The sequence below is a fragment of the Cydia splendana genome, chromosome 8 (assembly GCF_910591565.1).
Source record: "Cydia splendana chromosome 8, ilCydSple1.2, whole genome shotgun sequence".
NCBI lineage: Eukaryota > Metazoa > Arthropoda > Insecta > Lepidoptera > Tortricidae > Cydia > Cydia splendana.
This window is the reverse complement of record NC_085967.1, coordinates 15,809,941-15,830,759: the sequence shown is the minus strand read 5'-3', so window position 1 is coordinate 15,830,759 and position 20,819 is coordinate 15,809,941. Positions and strand designations below refer to the sequence as shown.

Genomic DNA, 20,819 nt, shown 5'->3' with positions numbered 1-20,819 from the left:
ACGCGCACATAGGCAGCAGACAACGTTCGAAAACATCACGTACGAATTTGTTAACATTATTTTACTTTGAGATATTTTAAGTTTATTTCTGAAAATCGTCCCTGTATTGAAGTATTTTATGTTTATTAGTATCAAATATATTATTTAAGACATCTGGGATCTAGAGGGTTAATTATTATAATATTTATTTTTGTCTTACGAATTCTAATTTCATGTTACGAAATTGTACTAGGGCATCAGCGTAACGGAACGTCGAGCTGTCATTAATGTCACTGTCAACTCAATACTATTTGTTGTTGGTTGTTTTCTGAAGGCTTATTTTGTTTATTTCTAAGCTAAAATAAGGATTAATTAAACAAAAATGCATCTGATAAATAATGAAACATGGAATCAAGTGCTTCAAGTTCCAATTGTTAGAATATTCAATGGAATCATGAACGAAATATGCGACCGCAAGGGACATTAGTTATTACAAGGTATTTCCTACTATTTTATGTGTTTTGTAATGAAAAATGAGGCCAATACTAGGCAATAGGCATACGACTAGTCACACATTGTCAAGAGGGCGCTGTTATTCTCATGTATAGGGTGCCAGTTCAGTATATATATGAAAACAATTGTTCCAGTGAAATTCCGCAACGTGGCGCGTGATCATATACCTATTACTCGTCAGGCTTTACCTAGGTATATTATTAGTAATTTGCGTGACTCTAAATTTATTTCAATTGGGAAGATACGATGTAAGGTTAGGTATAAGGTAGGGACTAGTAGTAGGATACTAAATTGTGTAATTACCCTAAAACAATTTAATAATCAAAATCCAATATTCAATCATCCACATAAAAACTACATATAATTTCATACAGAAATACGATTAATATATTTTCCCTAAATCTAATCTACATTTTTAATTTCGTGGGTAATATTTTTTTTACATTTTCCATTTCAATAAATATAATCTTACATAAATTTTATGCATATAGATACTTATTATGATCTCTATAGTTTCAGCTACAATCTGTAAATATTTATTTTGATCTCGTTAATTCAGATTAAACATTATCAGGTATTCCGTTCGTTCAGGATATGATTCGGCCGAGGACATTAAATGTCCACTCTTCTGGTTCAATGCAATTGTAAAAATTGCTTGGATGTTTACAACGTTAAACAGATAAAGGTAAAACTTAAATAAAGAACGGGAAACAACGCTTCTAGCAGCCATCGTTAAATAAGGGCTGCAGCTGTCCAGTACAAGTCTTTAAACGCTTACCTAGAATAAAATGGGAGTTAATGTAAGTTATTTTCATTTCACGAAGGCATCGAATGATGCCAGTGTTATAACTGTCTCCGTTTCGGACGTTCTTCAGGAGTCCTTTTGAGGCTACGAAGCAGCTTTCGTGGCCGCAGTGTGCTTGGCTGCTTGGTAATAAATAACTGCTCGTCTGGCGGTATATAACATGTACGGATGGCTACAAGAGAATGGTATTACGCACGAATTTGTGTCGTGTATGAATGTAAATAAGCTCATATATCAAGAAGTTAAATCTGACTTCGGTAAGTTCCCTCGCCTTCGTGACATGAAGTACCTAGCAGAAATTCCCAAACGTTTCTTATCCCGAATTTGATTTCTACCTAAATCATCGCTTGTACTCGGAGCAGCTTGCGCCTTCCATAATTAAAAAGCATAGACAACGCGATAAGTTTAACGATAAAATATTAAATTTACTCATAGACTAGATCGATTCACAGCTAATGCATCCCATGCACAGTAGAATAAAAATATTTTTTTGTATTTTTTTAAGACAAAGATCAACATTTGATTAAAGATATCCAAACATTCGTATCAAATATGCAATAGTACGTTCAAAACTGCATTATGACATTTATGACAGTAAAACCCGCATAATACGATTTAAAGGATTGAACTGGAAACAGGTGCGGAGAATCGCCTGCGAACTCAGACTATTATAATAGGTATAACGATCATATAAGCCTGAGGACAGGTGGAAAATTACGTACCGTTTAGGTACGTATTACGTACGTATAAAACGCGTTCGTATTAGGCGAGATTTACTATAATTCTATTTGGTCATCTCGAGACTCTTGCGGGCATTATTATAAAATAACAAAATGCAGTCGTGGACGGGCTGGACGTCCACGATAGGTATGCAAGAGTTCGAAATGTATAGTACACTCAGCAGCATAAGTAGCTGCTCGAACAAATAACTCAAATTATCTCCATTACTCCCTATGGCCAAGAGAATAAGAGCTGGTGCAGATCATATCGTTATTTTGTCAGCGTAGCTACTTTTAAAGCTGACTGTACATGTTTGGGTCTTCGTTATAAAATTATAAGCATAAATAATTAAATGCTTGCAAATTAGATTTGGACATTTTAGACACCTCAACAATTGACCGTAATATATATTTTTTTTTACAACAAAACATGATGACGATGATAACATACACATATAAGTACATTCGGTAGGTACATAATTTATACTTAGGTAATAGTTATAAATATAATAGGCATTAGGCATACCATTACATCATTTAAATAAGGAGGATACATTAATAACAACATAATATTTCTAAAATAGTTCCATTTGTCAATAAATAAATAGTTTGGACAGGTATTAGTTCGGTAAATTTAGGTATGAGTAAAATTATTTATGCATATTCTTATGAAAATATTACTCTCGCAGTTAAAAAGCTGTAAAAAAATAAATGCCAAGATTTACGGCAACAATGGATGATGTAGCGTTTTAAGTACGTCTGTACTGTCACTTTTATAAACATGTACCTATGCTTTTGCACCCGATATCATGGCAAATGTGAATTTGTGTAGCTACATGTTTATATCCGTGACTGTACTTACAGCCAATGGGAAGTTACAATTAACGCTATTTATGTCCTAAGTTTGTAGTGATAAAATATACTAAGTTACGACCTAAACGGCCGTTGTAATAACTTAATAAGTCAAGAAGTCCATTTTGAAATCGCGCCCAGTTTACATTGCTTTATTCTCGTCAAGGTTGAGAATTTCGGATAGATATTCTGTTTACACAATAAACAAATGAACGTAGACAATAAATAGACGAATCAGCGAAATTCTCAGCCTGGAATTGGAAACACACAAATATTACAGTGATCAGTAACGCAACAACGACGAATAGCAAAGTGTTCAGTTGTTAGGCTTCTCTTTCTCGGAGCCTTCCTTTTCTTTATCTTTGTCCTTTTCCTTGTCCTTCTTTTCTTGCATTTGTTGGAGTTGGGCCGGTAGAGCTTTCAGTATCGCGTGTACCTGTGGAAATAGGAAACAGTAAATTGTGCGTTGAACCATGTACCTATTTTTGATAGGTAAACAGAATAGCGACGTAGTATGCGACGTGCAAATTTTGGTATCGGATGAATTCACTTGGCACAGATGTAGTTATACGTAAAGCTAAGCTAATCAAAGTTACACGCCGCCGCGCTTTAGGTAAAAAATCATATCGGCTTCTTTCCAGATATCCAGATAAATCGGGCATGAGGAATTCATTTTTGAGACATTTCATGTACAGTTTAATAGAAAAAAACAAAAATATTGACGAACAAATCAAAATCGGTTTGCAATTTTTTGAATTCAACTACATGTTACTATTATCAGCCGAAACTACAAATGCTAGAAAGTTGAAATTTACACACCAGGTCACATTTATAATGTGTACAAGAGATAAGAAGCGATTTTGAAAAATTCAACCCCTAAGGGGGTTAAAAAGGGGATGAAAGTTTGTATGGGGTTCATGTTTTATTTTAAGCTAGGAATTTCAAACTTCGTTAAAAGATATAGGTATTATTGAAATACAAGAAAACAAATTTCAGCGTTTTTGACAATTCATCCCCTAAGGTGGCGAAATAGGGGTTGAAAATTTGTATGGAGATCAAAAATTTTTTCGAGTGTGGGGCTTGAAACTTTTTATATGCGCATATTATAGAATACAAGAAAAGTAATTTCAGTGTTTTTAAAAATTCATGCTCTAACGGGGTTAAAAAGGAGTTGAAAGCTTGAATCCATTACAAATTACTTACTGTGACTGCCCCCCCTGCCTACCTGCCAGGGGGCTACCGGGCTCAATTAGCTTAGCTTTACGTATATTACCTACATCTGTGCTAAGTCAATTTATCCGATACCAAAATGCACCTTAAAATGACATTACTTCCCGGGCTAGAAAGCGTAGCTTTGTACAAGGTAGGCCGATGAGCTGGTGAAAGTTGCGAGAGTAAAATCGTTAGATTAAAGCTACAGGGGACTTATACTCGTATAATTAATGCAACGGTACGCGGGCTTTGGACAATTTTGAGCTCATGCCCCTTTGTCGACATCCTTGATGACATATTACGTTTCATGTCTCACATCCTCAGCAATAATCATATAAGCGCTAACTCGAACTGCTACTTTCATGCAGACGGTAAGCGGTCTAATCCAGTTCCAGTTCTTTATTTGCTTTCAAATCAAATCTTGAATATGCTCCAGCGTTTCTAGTAGTCGACATATAACGTTTCATGTCTTACCTCCTCAGCGACAGCCATCAGCACAAACTCGAACTGTTGCTTGATGGCGATAGTCCGCGGCCTCTAGTCTCGGATGTGCTCGAGCTTCGCTGCGATATTAATCTTCTCGAGCTCTAGGTACCCCTTCCAAAGCGACAGCAGCCATTAGTAAACTCGAATTGCTGCTTAGTAAATAGTTTCTCGGTCTCTGGTCTGATATGTGCTCGAACAAATTGCTGGTCGATGTCCCCAATTCACCTTAAATTCAAGCCTCACCTTCAGCGACAGCCATCAGCATAAACTCGAACTGCTGCTTGGTGGCCACAGTCAGCGGCCTCTAGTCTCGGATGTGCTCGACCATCGCTGTGATATTACTCTTCTCGGGCTTTAGGTACCACCTCCAAAGCGACAGCCATTAGCAAAAACTCGAATTGCTGCTTGGGAGAAACCGTTAGAGCTCTCTGGTCTGATATGTGCTCGAACGTCATTTCTAGTCTACGCCCTCAATACAGCCAAAGTTCAAGCCTTACCTCCTCAGCGACAGCCATCAGCACAAACTCGAACTGCTGCTTGGTAGCCACAGTCCGTGGCCTTTGGTCTCGGATATGCTCGAGTGTGGCTGCGATGTCGATCTCCTTTGCGCCCTTGGCCATGCGGTTGAGTACCATGTCGATGAGGCAGTAGGTGCCCGAGCGGCCGGCTCCGTCACTGTAACAGGTTTTAATGAGATAAGTAGGATCAGTGGCGGAGCTACAAAGCTGGCGCTAACTTTCATTTTCTGCATAAGCTCAAGGAAAAATTATCAACTCTCTGAAATGAAAATTAGGCAAGCTGGTGGAAATCGATTTCGACGGACAGCCTGGTATGAAGGCACTCGGAAATATATGAGTAGGTATTTAGGTAAGTACATACAGTACCTACTATCTACTGAAATCGCGCTGTTCTCTACTAAATACTTTGAAAACTTAAATATCTAGATTCTAACTCTACTTTGGCTGAAATAGAGCCGGTGTTGATCTCTAAAGAACTGTAAACATAAATATCAGTTTTCACCACAAGGAAAAAGAAGCAAAATAGGTTTTCATTATTTTGCATATAATGCAGATATTATGATCATTATCATTATCAATATGATAAATATGCTAATAATGTACATCAAGGCCTCAATCGCCGCAATAGATTTCATAAGATATAAACACAATTGCCCATTATTAGTCATTACGATGTATCAAGTTATTTATGTATAAAAATTGGTAGGTATACTGTATACTGTGAAAATTTGTCTTAATTTACCTGCAGTGAACCACGATAGGACAAGACCTCCCTCTGTACGATTTGTTGACTTTCCTGTGGGAATAAAAAGTTTTGTTTAAAAGATTAAGTATGTAAAACGGTTAGAAAAATTAGTTTGCTGGTTTTTTAAATACAACATGTCAGACCGTAATCAATGTACAGACTATCAGAACGGAGTAACATCTTGGTGATATTACACAATTCTCAGATAAAAGAGGGAGTAAATAGTATTTTGTTACGGTGTGGATTTGTCCAGTGTTCTGATTCTTAAATAGAAGGTTCGGGCTATATAGTACGAACCTTCTGAAGTCCAGCAACGCCTTGGTAGATATAAGTATTATGTACACCATTTTCAGGCTAGGAGAGGAAGTGAAACTGTGTGAAGGCACGGGACACACCAATGCCGTTTTACGTAGAAAATCTGGACCAAGTACCTTCGTAATCTAGTACGAACCTTCGGAACTCAAGCAACGCCTTGGTAGATGCTGGTACGCCATTTTCAGGCCAGGAGAGGAAGTGGAACTGGGTGACGGTACGGGTCTCGCCAGTACGTTGATTCTTCAGGTAGAAACTCCGGACTAAGTAGTCGTCGCACCAGATGTGCTCGCTCACAAGATGGACCTGGAATTTTATAGAAGGAGATGTTTACATTTCTAAAACACTTTTAAGATACCTCTTCTTCTTCTTCGCGCTATCCCGGCTTTTGCCACGGCTCATGGGAGCCTGGGGTCCGCTTGGCAATGAATCCCAAGAATTGACGTAAGCACTAGTTTTTAAGCCTTAAAAACTAGGCCTTGTAGGCCTTTCAAGGTACCTATCATATATTAAAACACAAGAGAGGAAGGAATATAGCACAAAAGGATGAATTTGATTAGTAGCAAGAAGGGTAGCGATTGTCACTGCAGCAAGAGTGAAATCTCATGCTTACGAATATGATGAATCCGCGAATGAGTGTCTTTACCTACTTATTGCTAGTGTGTTTGATGCTTGGTTACCACTTTTCCATTAAACAACTACCTTCAAACCTAATAGCTATAGTTCAGCTCGAAGCTTTTCACTGGCCAATAGCGGTGGTACAGTTGCTATCCATTCTCAGTGAGCTTGGTCCCAAATTATCTGCCAGAAGCCGGGAACCATCGTGATATTAAACAACTAACTAACCTCATAGATATGATAGAGCTCGGAGCCTTCTTCAGGCCAGTATCGGTGGCATAGCTGTTGTCCATTCTCCGTCAGCCTAGTCAGCATCACCATTACCACGCTGCCCTGCTCCCAAACCATCTGCCAAAAGTCGGGCGCCGTGTGAGCTAGAGGACCCGCGGCGGCGATATAGGCTGGGTTACGAGGATCGTGGTCCGTCTGAAATGAAGTAGGACATTAATTTGAATCTCTTAGCAAAGGTTCCTAACTGCCAATGTAATTGCCTCATTAAAACTCTTAATAAAAGTTGATAAAAGTGTCTTAGGTAAAATCTGCCAGCAATTTAAATTTAAATTAAACTGTCAAGATTACATCTGAATCAGATGGTTTCTTATCGGATGTGAAGAAAGCCGTAAAGAATACCATCGGGCTTTCGTCTCGTATCGTCATTGGCATTGGTTTAGTTTTGTGTTTTGGGCCTTATAAGTAAGTTAACATAACAATAAACACTTACAATAGTAGAAGCGTTGATGTAATCCGAGCCGAGATGGTTTGACAGCTTGTTGAGCGTAACTCTGGAGTGGTCATAAGGTAAGACGTCAGCATAGCGGTTCTTGCCCGTGTTCTCCTCCTTCATGGCGGCGTTGGTGGCGCATGGCTCGGCCTCATATGCGCAGAGGGCGCGCCATTCCTGCTCCAGGCGGTCCTTGTTGCGGAGGTGGTCTTCCATGTATGCCTGAGGAAGGTAGGTCGTATTGATGAGTGTAAATTGGTAGGTTGCTATTTAAACGAAGACTAATGTCTAAATTAGGATTGCGTTATTAATCACGATTATTTCGGCAAATTGGGCGAAGTTGGTATATAGCCGGGTTAAAAATACTCACCAAAACCATGTGTCCAGTAGATATGTCCATGTTAGTCAATGCTGGTTCCTCACTCCTGGAAAAAAAAGGTAATTAGGTATTTATACATAGGTATTTAAATTTATATACCTAGTGCTTATAATTTGAACCGGACATACAGCATATGATTTATTACTAGTAGATCTGTATCTTGTTTTTTTGCCCTGTTCTTAATGTGACAGAAGATAGAAATAATAAAAATTCCTTAATAATAAAATAACGAAACTACAGACTGTCCTCGCCTGTTGCTTCGGCGAAAAGATACTGGCTGTATTTGCGTGGAACCGTGGAAGATTAGTTGTCATCGTGGATATAAAGTGTCCCTTTGTCCTTGTCTATTGGAGCAAGTGGAGGGTGAGATCGCCAGGTACGGTCATTTTCTCCTGCTCCAATTACTTGTCCTACTCACCAGTGCTGCACCAAGTGAATGACGAGTTGGAGTCAAGTTATGATCCGCTGCATTTTCTACTGCACCAACCAGTTGTCCTACTCACCAGGATGAAGTGCTGGAGCGAGTGGAGGGCGAGTTGCCGTCAGGTTCCCGTGACAGCGAGGTGATCCGCTGCGGGGGGTCCGCTGGGTGCGGTGCAGTAGTGGTCTGCTGGCCCGACCACTTGCCCGACATGCGCGCGCGACACAGCTCCTTCAAACATACATATTGGTTATTACTATTTAGTTACATACATACATACTAGTTAGTTAAGTTTTAAAGAAACTTTATATACTCATTATCTTTATTAATACTTCTGTTACTTTTCTATGATTTTTAGTAAAACAAAATATAAAACTAAAATCTCATGATGAAATTTTAAAAAACTGATCAAAATGTTGTCATGTCAAAATATATCCATGGACAAAGCAACGCTATTCCAAAGAGCAGCATATTGGGTGGGTTGGTATAAAATGGAAATTCAAAAAAATACCAAGTGCTATATACACCGTGTTTTTTTTGATTTCCGTTAATTTCAAGGGTGCATTCCTGAGCTTAAATCAAGTAACTTTCTCAAAGACACCGATGTTCTAATTAAGTCCATTTCGGAGATAATCCATAATTTATTTTTTTCCTATAAGGCCTCTACAAGCGTGTACACTTGCCTTAGGGCCGGCTTACATATTGATTAGTGTTTAGAATGAGTTCATACATTTGCTACTAAACTTAAGTACAATCTCGGTCGATTGATGTACGAAATGACATTAATATGTCACAGATTTCAATTGTTTGGTTGAGTTAAATGTAATGCCCGTGTTACAACAACGCTATATGCTACATTTAATTACTTTTTAAACAAAAAAAAAAACAAAAAAGAAAACAAAAAAAAATTTTTTTTTTTAAATTAACTATGCCATTTAGTTCTTATAAACGTACTTAACTATACCCCGAAGTTAACGGAATTCAATAAAAACACGGTGTATGGTCAAAAAAATCTGGCTGATCATTATACACACACATTTCTAGTAACATAATTTTCTATATTTAGCAAATTTTTTTTTTCAAGCAACTACTTGTATTTGTGTATATGTGTTCAGAAATAAACCTTTACTTGGTAGTCTCTAGTCGCCTCAGCGTCGATGTCAGCAGCCGATGACAGTCCCTGCATCTTCCTCTTCCCGTTCAGGTCTCGTTTGAGCAGCACAGCGAACACCACGCCACCCACCAGAAGAACGGACAAGCTACCCACTAGAGCCATCAGCACTGGGAGCTCCAAGCCGAATATTTGAGTCTCAGAAGACTCTGAATGCTCAATTATTGGTCGTTTGCTCTGTAATTCAACAATTAATCGTAAATAGTTTGCAAATCAGGCGATAATTGGCTCTCCGAGGATGAGATGTCCCGACATGTATTTCTCTGTAGGAATTTGTAAAGGACTTACTCGATCTCCGACGCCTGTTGACATAATTTTAACACCGGTCTCACGCCGTAACTCGTCTTTGATATCATCTGAAATATCGTAGCGTAGTACAGTAAAATGTACAAAGTATCAATCAAACACGACTTTCATCGTTGCATTAAAAATGCCTTATCTTACCAATACGCTCAGCTACAGTGCTTGCATCATATCCCTTACTATTCTTCTCAACTTTGAACGTTACTTCTCCTTTGTCCACTCTGCAAAAATATATTAGATAAAATTTTGGTATCTAGAAAAATAATCGCCTTCTGAGGTAGCAAAACTTTAATTTCATACCGCGGATTTGTGAAAGTCTTTTCCTCTAATCCCAGTTTTTCTTCAATTTTTTTAATAAATGAGACGCCGACATCCCAATTGTTAAACAACCTGTGTGAATGAAATAATAAAAATTAGCACTCAATTCTCTGATTAAGTAGGTAGGTACATTTCTAAATACTAATGATCATAAGAGGAATGTGCATACCGGTTTGTGAAGAGGACATACGCATAAGAAGGATCATAATCGTAGTCATTGTGATCATGGACGCCGGTAAACTTTTGTGCGCTAGGCGTGCCTTGACCTGCAAATACAAAATCGTAAAAATATATCATGTTTGGGCATAGTACCTAAAGAAATACGGCATACGTGACACATATAGGAATAAATTCATGCAAATTCATTCGTTTCACCGTTATAGCTGATAACAATTGATTTCGTCAGATAAACGTATCTATTACCCACATAATATTTTGTTTCAATTAAAGCATCAGACAAATTAAATTCTTAATTTTGCTTCATCACAATTTTAATTACTAAGGCAAATAAACTACCCTTCACAGTAGTGTTCTACAGTGGCAAAAGAAAAAAAAAGAAGTCATACAAAATGAAGATGCACATGGAACAGAACATTACCTAATTGAAACGTGACGACACCAATGATTTATTATTGTTAGAATCGAAGAAGGGATAGCTAATGGATAACCAGCACACGAAATATGAATACAAAGGTATAAAATGATAATAATTTGAAAAACACAACACTTATACACAGTACGCATTATGTGAGGGGAACCCACAACCTCATGCCTTGAGTGTTAAGGGGAAATAGTGCTGCAATGGAAGGGAAACATTTAGTGCGAAGTTCTAGATAAAGAAGTGCGTTTTATCGTATTAAATGCAAAGAATTATTGTCGCGCTGCTACCAGCATTCGAATAAGTATTTAAGAAAATACATTTGAGGCATTTAGTTTTTCAAGAAACGACGACAGCTCTAGCACATCTCAGGCCTTAGTGACACTAACCTGTCACTGACTTATTCTGGTGCAAATAATGCTTTAGGACTTTCGCGTCCAGGCGAGGCCCAGGCTTTTTAACATCATCTCGTTCCCTACGCATAAACCCCCATTCTTTACTTAGTAAATCTTGAAAGTCCTCGGGGTAAAATTTTGAATTTTCACCTGAAACATGGTCGGTATTTGAAACAACTTTGCGTCAATTGTTACTGCCATTCCAGCTCCTAGGGTTATGGAGGGCTAACGTGAATTTGAATAGCCGTAAATAAAGCAGAAACGTTCGGTTAACTCAAAATATGAACTTAGAAAGATGAAGTCTTTCAACAAGATGGAGTGAAAAATGTTGCTGCCTGTACCTACAACGCAAAAAAAGCAACGAAGCAACAATCGTTGTCGTTATAACATACAAACATCGTAATATGGATATCACAACTAACCTTGCAAATCCTCAGCCTTTAGAGGACCACCTTCAGCATAGAGAGCTCCTTGCGGCTTTAATTTGGAATCAACAATTTGGCGCCAGTAATTCACCAAGTACTCCATATTCTTAGAATGTTTCGCCTCAGATTCCGGGATATTCAGATCTGTGATAAGGTAAAAGATTCAAAATTAGTCTTATAACCGTTTAACCTTTCTAAAATAAACAACTTTAGCTCAAGTTACCTTTCCAGTTTTCAAGCTCTCCGCTGCCCATATCATAGGGTACCTCTTCCATATCGTCGAAGTAAATTCTTTGTTCAGGTAAATCGTTAGGATTTTCATATTCAAATGGGAAATTCTTCTCAGCGAAGCTTTGTTTGTACTTTTCTTGGGCGTTTGAGAGCACCTCTGCATCAAGAGGCGATACATTATTTCCGAGAATATACTCAGCCGTGAACGGAGGTGCTTTTACTTTCATCTTTCTATAATGAGCACCTAGGCGCTCTTCATCATATCCTCCGTTATCTTCAGCTCTGTTTGCGCTAACTACTGGCAAAGACTTCTTTATTTTATCCACAATAGCGCTGGCATACGCTTCGGGATCAGCGGCTCTAGCTTTTTGAGCAGCCCTAATTCTCTCTCGAAAACCCTCAAAAGGTAGAATGACAGGAGACTCTTCGTCTCCACTCATTAACATTAGATCGCGTAATTTATCACTTGGGGTTTCTTCAGCTGAGATTGCTTGATCTTCGTCAGATATTACGGGCTCTATAAAAATGAAAACAAGTTTATTATTCTTAGATTCCTACCATACTCCTACAGCCAATGGCCGAAGTGTAAGTATCCAAATACCTTTTGGAATAAGAAGTTCAGCAGCTTCCTCGTCGGTTAACGGAGGGCTATACACCTCATTGGCATAGTTTGAGTCAAGTTGAGAGTTAGGAGTAAAACGAATGTAGGCCTCCTGTTCATCGGGTTCATTCTAGAAAAACAACACAACATCAGTATTAAGTCACGCCGTAAAAGAATTTCGATAATCCTCAACATCGCATACTTACATCTTCTTCAGTAGTATCAGCGACATCGGAACTTAGTTTGGGGTCCACGAAATGGTCGCATATTTTTTGATTGATCTTTGTTGGGTCTCTGAAATGTAAAAAGACTTAATAAATCAATCGATATGGCAGATTATGTGATAGATTATTATAAATGCCTTGACTGTAGTTTTATTTGACTCATAATTTCCAATAGCTTTAAGAAAAATTAAGCCTTAGTCTTTATTCAGAACCACTCTTTTAATAGTTTTAATGACAACACTAATGCCTTGTCGCGAACACGATCCACGAGTTGCTGAGATCAAATCAAACAAACCAGTCAGCCAAACAGCCTACAGCAGTCAAAACTCAAGTGCTGGTAAACAAGTGTATCCGTTAAGAACATTGAAGAGAAATCAGCTCGAACCATAGTAGTGCGTGGTTATAGGATTTACTAAGATTTTTAAAGTGGAAAGCTGTATTTCCAAAGTCAATCTCTGAGTTCTTTTACAAAATTACTGACAAGTCCTGACGCATCGTGTACAGCATGGCCTGCAGCACGCACTGCGTGTAGGCGTGCTCCCAGCGGTAACCGCGCGACGCCAGTCGCTGCAGCTCCTCCTCGAACCATTGCAGCTGCCCTGAGCTCATGTCATATCTGAACAAAGAAATATTCAACGATAAAATTTTGTTGAACTTAGTGCCAGTTGCACCATCCGCACTTGACAGACTGATCAACGTCACCCTGCACGCCGCGGCGGTTTACTAAGAAACTTTCCATACAATAAAATGTAGCGGACTCTTTAACGATGACAAACAGTTTGGTGCAACCGACCCTTAGTCTTAATAGTCTACCAAACGTAAATACCTAAACAGAGTTAGGTATTTACTAGTGTGATGTACCTATAACAAAGAGGAGGATTTGACAAATATGATACTAGTGACAATATTTGCGCTTCACAAATATTATTTTACCTGATGCAAGTGTGACAAACGATGACTGATATTTATTCGTCACAATCTGCATAGGTACATTACACATCTACCTAGTATTTCGTAACTTTAGTTAAGATTGCCACCAACGCACTTTGTGTCTAACGTCACGATACCTACACAAAGAAAAAGGCTGCCACGGTCTAAAAGACTAAAACAATGTTGTTGACAGGAACTAGTTTAAGCATGTTGAGAAAAAAGAGTAAATCCTATTTTTCTGGCTCTTAAACTTGGGACTAAAGTTCTATTCCATATGCGTTTAAGCGTTTATAATATGACAGGTTACACCTACGTAACAACGGTGACACGAGGGTGACACTCCCTGAAGGGTACAATATACCTCTATTAAGGATACTTATTTAGGAAAATAAGTAAGCATTTACACACCTGCGATCCAATCCCTTTACCTCATCGTTACGTAACCTCTCCTGAATATCAAAATTTGCTAGTTCAAATTTAACTCTGATAAGCAAAAACTTGATTGGAGCTTATGTACCTACACATACTACGTGCAGTGGCCTATTTTATAAAGCTACAAGTTACAATTTACAAGCGGAAGTCTCGTTCTAACACATAGGGTTAGAAAGAGACTTCCGCTTGTAAATTGTAACTTGTAGCTGTATAAAATAGGCCACAGGACGCCGGCTGTGGTCAGGAGGTTACGAGCAAATAAAAATATCCAATTTCATTTGGCACCAGCATTTTAAAGTAGTTTTAAATTGAAAGTAAATATTGGTAGATACTCACTGGTAGAGCGCGCCTTCATCCACTTCGCTCTCGTAGATCGGTATACACTTCCCGAAGGCGAAATCTATAGAACATAACCTTATTAAAACTTCAAGTAAGTACCTGTGATATTTAACAATTATGGTATATAGTCTTTAATTTGTTAGAAACCTCAGAGGTATCGCGAGCCTAACATCTACAAAAATTTTGCTGATGCGTAGCAGGAGTGAAATGCTTCGCTGGTATGGGCCCTGGCCCCTCTGGCCTGCTTACCCTGGTAAGTTAGCTTTACAAAAGTTAAAATAAATGAACGATAAACTAGTGGCTAAATGGCATGTATAAATTTCCTTAAATAATAGTGTATGCAAGTGGCATTTACTGTGTCGTAAAATACGAGTAAACTTACCGTCATAGCACCACTCCGCGCCCTCTATGCACAAGGTTGAGCTGAATAAGCAACCTGTAAGAAATTATCGTATTTGTAAATCATATATTTACATATACAATACTTAATGGTAGAAAAACTATGAAACGGAAACCGGAGACTGATTGACCGAGCGAAAGTGAAGGCGGATGTTTTCCTTTACAGATAGCATTTTCCAACCGATTCTCGTGAAATTTTATGAGCGAGTTGGATTACTATATATAGATTTTTTTGTCGATTCAGTATTTAGACATTTTCATAATGGGGCCAATTTAACATAGAAGGTTTATATAAAAGCTCCATATTTTAATTGATCCACGAAAAAGCGTTTGATAGAAGATTATCTCTAACACAATAAAGCAACATCTCGTAAAAAGTACTTAGAACCGATGTCGAGTAATTACTACGGGCAAAGGACGAGAAAGTACCTTATACCTCGCATTTTCAATAAATTAACGAGTGTAAAATTAATGAGTGAAAATATTAATTAATGAGTGTAAAAGTGTAAATACGTTTAAAAGTAAAGTTAAAATATGGTTAATGAATTCCTTTCTCAAAGAAAATATACATTGCGAATACCCAAATTAGACCTTAATACATAGATATAAGTTATAGTTTTATAAGTAAAGAGTGCTGTATTTCGCCAACAAACTGTCAAGCAGTTTGGCGAAACCATATCATTGTAATTGTGTATAAACTTTTGTTAAAAAAAAAAAAAAAAACGTCAAACGTGACCCAACAAACCACGCCCTCGGCTCACTCTGTCATCAATATTCAGTAAAGCTACGAATTCGATTAAGTAGGTAGATAACCTCATCGCTTATGTAAGAGATATGCCTCAATAACGCAATTGTAGCCGTAGGTATGCAATACAAGAATCCTTCATTTCCTATTCCATCTACGTGATAAAGATAACTTAAGAAGGGGCTAACGCAAAATTGTATTTTTTATATTGAATTTTTAAACGTTTTAGTCAAGGGCAAAACCTATGAAAAAAAATCACAAGAAAACTAAACTAAGATATTTGCAAGGGCAGACTCCAACCTTAGGTCCTATCACGAAAACATGTCTAATTTTCATTTATTTTAAACTGTATATTTAGAACCGTTACCCTGCATATTATAGAACTTTAAATTTATTTTATCTACACACATATCATAAACCCTCTATGATGCCTTCAAAATCCGTAAATAATGGCCCACATTACGATAAACTGTTTTGTTACAGCAAATTTCTTATCTGTGAAAATGTTGTAATGGCTTCATTACTATATCAAAATCGACTTGGTAATGCATTCATATTTCGAACAACTCTGAAAAAAAAAGCAATTTGATTTGACCCCTATTCTAATATCAGTCGAGATGACGTTTTATTCGAAATGAAATTACAATTGCATACAATATTGACAAATCTCGCATGTTAGTTGGTATCGAACGATATGGCAATCGACCCCGGCTCTAGTTTGTCTCTGAATTAAAAAAAAAACTACGGATGCGTGACGTGCGTGAAAAAAGTTTTCATTTGCCGCCATTTGACGTACAGTTTATCTTTTAATTAGTTTATAAGTAAAAAATATTTTATTTTGTTGTTTTTAAAGTAACTATAACAAAAGTTTCGTGTAAAATGTGCGATAAAGATATTTCGGAGACGCCACCTCATATCTGCGAGTTCCGCAAGGGAAAAAAGTGCCCCAATGTCGGCTGTCATATGAGGTTAGTGAATATATTATAGAAAGTTTATAATATATGTGTAGATAAAGCAGTGTATGTAACTGTACATAATTAGGCATTAAAATACTCGTGTGATCCTTTTATGAAACTCATTTCATTCGTTTCATAAACCCACACTCGTATTTTAATGCCATTCATTATGTACCAGTCACATAAACTACTATTAAAATAGCTACATAATGATATTTTTTTTTAACTAAACGCGAATGTAAAATTTTCCAAGTGTGTAGGTAGGAAGCTGCCTTTGACATTTAGTCGTAACCTCGAAAGGTCGCTGTACACCGCTGGGACTGGTAAAAGATTGTTCATTACATGAAATAAATCTCATTTCATGAAATAAGATGGCTTTGTAGTATTGTTAAGTCTGTGCGGAAAGAGTCGTAGAATGTAGGTATTGGGTTCTCTTTCTGCACAGACTCTATATTGTTGTTCACGTTTTTTATGTAACAAACATTCGGCGCGATTCGGGAAATGAATTAGAGATTCACTAGATATGAAATAGTAAAGATATTATCTTAACTATTCATTCATTCATATTCATTATTTAACGGTAACGGTATAGTCAGTATCACTTTGGACGTCACGATCTATTTGAGGCTGACTTTGACAATCTACCCTAACTTTCGACTTGGAATCTACAATTTCGCTGAGATCAGCAAACTTAATTAGTTTCGTATTTATATTCAAACTCACTCAATTATCAGAAACTGGTAAATTTAATTATGGATTTAGCTATCAGTTCGTGTATGACCCAGTTGCGTCTGAAAGCTAGTTTCTATTTCTATGAGTAAGCTATGAAACTCAAAGGCTAGTCAGTGTACCGCGAATCCTTTCATGTTTCATACCGAGGATAAATATACCTACATATGCTTACAATACATTATATTTTCAGACAAAAGTAATACAATTTCTAGTATAAAGACACCTACGCCCTACGCTCATCTATTTATGTGACAAAAATAAAATATCCCGTTCTGAAAAGTTAATGAGGCGTATAGGTACTTAGTCCATGCCAGGAAATACAGATCTATTTAGTTTGGAAGCTGGCAGATTTGATTACGAAAATATGAGTAGTTACGGGAGAGTTTAAAGTGTTATATATTTTGTGTAAGTTGTGACCTTAATGAACGAATAAGTAATGTAATATGTAAATAATATGTATATAATAATTAATGACTAATTTAGAACCGACCTGTAAAATATTTATCATTACCAATAAAGTGTCTGTCTATGTCTATTAGTTAGTTTATGACCTACTTTTGCTTGAGCTGAAAGTCAGTTATTGAAAGCTACTATAATATAATAACGTTCATCTTTGAAACCGAGTCCTTTTATGTGGCATACCGGGGCTTTACGAGTTCAAAGCTTGCAAGCTTCATAAGATGTTATTTCCATCGAAAAGCTCCCACAAATGAAATTGCAGGTAAAGTTTATTCAAGCTCTGAGCTCGTCTATTTATAGCCACGTATCGATCGAAGTTCGCAAATGTTTTAAAGATAATGCTTTCGTTGTTGATGATAAGAATCTTTTACTGTTCGGTAATCTTGGAGCTAACGAGTTAAGTAAGGGATGGTGCGGTAGTATCGAAAGAAACAAGTTTATCTTATCTTCAGGGCTGGATTGATACTCAGATATTTACGTGCGCTTGAGGAGGGTCGCCTATTTCGGACACTTTATATTCAGACGCGTTTCTGGGAGTGACAAGCAATTATTTCTGCGATTTCTGTATAGCGGAGGCTGCATATTGCGTTATTGTCTTCGCCCTGGAACGGGATCGTAGGTAAAAATAAGTTACACAAGTAAAAACGTGTGTTAACTCTATTGCTAAATTTATTAGTTTGGTCGTAGTGGGTTGACTATTTTTTTTTCATATTTGGGAATTTTTATGTTATTTTATTTCTACCTAACAGAAACAGAAACAGAAACTTTATTATTTCAGAAACACGAGCTCTTTCGACCCTCTAGAAGAAAAAAGTGCGACAATTTCCACACATTTTTCATTTTTTTCCATTCCCGGTACCATCTTGACAAACCGTATAGGTACTGGCGTACAAAGCCTATGAAAAATTGTAACAAAATGTTAATAAAAATCTTGGTACACTTTTTTCTCAGTCCTATTAATCGAAAGAGCTTAACTACGATTCTGAATGAAGAAAAAAATTTTCTAACTAAAACGAAAGTGTAGGTAGGTAATAGGTATATTTCTTATTATGTATATTTTATTTATTTATAAAATTTAACAAAAATATCCCAAACAGGTTTGATAGTCAGTTAGGTAGTAGGTAGCTTTCAGTTTAATTGGGTCAGCGTCATGAAAGATTGTAACAGAAGCGGAAGTATATTTCTAATATAAAGAGGCGAAAATAAACTTCCTTGAAGCTTTCACGAAACGCCCACTAATTGCGTTAACCATTATTAATTTCCATGTATTTTTTAATTATATTTTTTCAAGTAATTTACAGTGTACAGTCGCCATCAGATATAGTTAGGGTTGCCAGATGGTCGGCATTTGGCGGGATTCTCCCGATTTTTAGCATGTGTTCCCGATTCCCGACCAAGTGAAAACTGTCCCGAAAAACAGCTTCACGTTATAAAACAATAATTTCAAGTTCCGAACTGTCGTCGAGTGAGCGAGCGACCCGCGTCGAGCGTAGTACCATTAATGTAAAATATCGTTGTTTTTAATACAATTACTTTAATTTGAATGTTTTTTTTTTCCCGAGTTAAGTCCCAAAATCCCGAAAAATTTCTATTTTTTCCCGACAATAGCGCCTTTTGATCTGGCAACCCTAGATATAGTGGAGTGGCACTCCACGCCAAGCTGCTCAAAAATATTTGAATATTGCACTCTAGCCAACTTGCAAACTTGTTTGTGTCCCAAATAAAACATTCGTTGAATTCTAGCACTGTTCATAATTGTAAACATTTAATGACGACCAACATAAGACACCTACTTACAAACACTACATGTCTATACCTACCTACCGCTAATACGTAAGCAATTGGGGTAACGTAAACAATGCCAGCCAAATCAGAACTAATTTGATTTGGCTAAGGTACGCTTTTTCCTTGAGAGTAAACATGCAAAACAAGGTACTTTATCAAAATAGGCAGTTTGACGGGAATGGGAACCGAGTTATATGTAGATATTCAGTGATCGTTAATTTTCCAGCAATTTTGGTGCAGCATAGTAAAAATAAAGGATTTTCTTCAATTTTTTTCTAGGGACAGGATTGGTTAAGGTTAATATTACTGTTATTAACCCTAATTATCTATTCCACCTAGAGTAGGGCATACAGATGCTTTTAACCAACAATGCTGCACCAAAATTGCTAGAAAATTCGTTAATTTTCCAGCAATACTATATAATATCATCAGTGATCGTTATCACTGATGATATTTTATAGTCGCGGGCCTTTCTAGTTAACCTAGTGATTAAAATACTTATTTTTTTATTTTTACAAGCTGAAACGTCTGCGAACGATGCTATTAAGCTTAGAATAAATTTAAAAGTGGAAACATCACTGTCTTAGATGAGACTTGAACTCACGGTGTTACACTTTTTAAACGCTATGTTCTTGCTGGCTATGGATGAGGTCTTGGTGTCTCAGATGGCAGGTCGCTGGAGTATCGATCCAGAGACCGTGAGTTCACGTCTCACCTAAGACAGTAATATTCAAATTTTTCCACTTTCAAATTTATTCTAAGCTTAATAATAGCATCGTTCGCAGACGTTAACTGCTTGTTAAAAATTAAAAAAATATTATGAGTAGCACATCGTAACTGGTGAATTTCCAATATGACTTGGAACTCCGGTAGCCGTTTAAGAAGTGTAACACTCTTACGGTAGATGTCGCTAGGGTCCCCTTGATCCATATGGTGGAAAGATTTGCTTGGTGGGTCAGATGGCAGAGCCCTGGAGTATAGATCCAGAGGCCCTGAGTTCAAGTCTCACCCAAGACAGTAATTTTTCCACTTTTTTTATTTTAAGCTTAAAAGTACTTATGATATTATGGTTGTTACCTATGTTTCCATCGGCGTACGAGGACGCCAGCGTGCAGAGCAGCGCCAGCGCCCACAGAGCCGGCCGCTGGCGGCTCATCACATCTGTCACAATACAATAAACAAATTAATAAGGGTTCATCCATTAATTCACACGTTTAGGGGGGGGGGGGGTCAAGAAAATGTGACATGTTGTGACAGGGGGTGGGGGGATTCACAAACTTTGTGATGTCACTTTATCTCATTTAATTCGCTGTACATGCAGTTAAATTACAAATTTTTGGAACGATAATCATTTTTATTCGTTTAATTTTCTTTCCTAATCAGTTATAAAATTATAAACTGAAATAAATGTCATATACTAAGAAAAAGTGACCAAGGCCTCCAGTGCCCCAGGCTGGAATCGAACCAGCGTCCTCTGCTATCGCGGCAGGTGCCTG

The 20,819-nt window shown here is 37.4% G+C and overlaps 1 protein-coding gene across 3 annotated transcripts in view; it reads right to left on the bottom strand.

Annotated features, from left to right (window-relative positions):
• Window positions 1-826: 826 nt before the first annotated feature.
• Window positions 827-20,819, bottom strand: part of LOC134793119 (receptor-type tyrosine-protein phosphatase N2) — a 30,790-nt gene continuing 10,797 nt past the window's right edge. Inside the window, exons 2-23 of one of the 3 annotated variants that reach the window (XM_063764662.1) lie at window positions 20,401-20,484; window positions 14,630-14,683; window positions 14,245-14,308; window positions 13,028-13,162; window positions 12,529-12,616; window positions 12,323-12,452; window positions 11,714-12,238; window positions 11,488-11,634; window positions 11,060-11,215; window positions 10,242-10,338; window positions 10,055-10,144; window positions 9,896-9,975; window positions 9,740-9,807; window positions 9,404-9,628; window positions 8,363-8,511; window positions 7,851-7,905; window positions 7,481-7,702; window positions 6,988-7,185; window positions 6,281-6,447; window positions 5,827-5,880; window positions 5,064-5,241; window positions 827-3,304 (exon numbers count right to left, since the gene is read on the bottom strand). In XM_063764662.1, the coding sequence (XP_063620732.1) occupies window positions 3,185-3,304; window positions 5,064-5,241; window positions 5,827-5,880; window positions 6,281-6,447; window positions 6,988-7,185; window positions 7,481-7,702; window positions 7,851-7,905; window positions 8,363-8,511; window positions 9,404-9,628; window positions 9,740-9,807; window positions 9,896-9,975; window positions 10,055-10,144; window positions 10,242-10,338; window positions 11,060-11,215; window positions 11,488-11,634; window positions 11,714-12,238; window positions 12,323-12,452; window positions 12,529-12,616; window positions 13,028-13,162; window positions 14,245-14,308; window positions 14,630-14,683; window positions 20,401-20,479 (3,081 nt within the window). In that variant the 5' untranslated portion in view covers window positions 20,480-20,484 and the 3' untranslated portion in view covers window positions 827-3,184. The remainder of the gene's footprint in view (window positions 3,305-5,063; window positions 5,242-5,826; window positions 5,881-6,280; window positions 6,448-6,987; window positions 7,186-7,480; window positions 7,703-7,850; window positions 7,906-8,362; window positions 8,512-9,403; window positions 9,629-9,739; window positions 9,808-9,895; window positions 9,976-10,054; window positions 10,145-10,241; window positions 10,339-11,059; window positions 11,216-11,487; window positions 11,635-11,713; window positions 12,239-12,322; window positions 12,453-12,528; window positions 12,617-13,027; window positions 13,163-14,244; window positions 14,309-14,629; window positions 14,684-20,400; window positions 20,485-20,819) is intronic. The other 2 variants (XM_063764663.1, XM_063764664.1) reach the window with 2 other exon arrangements.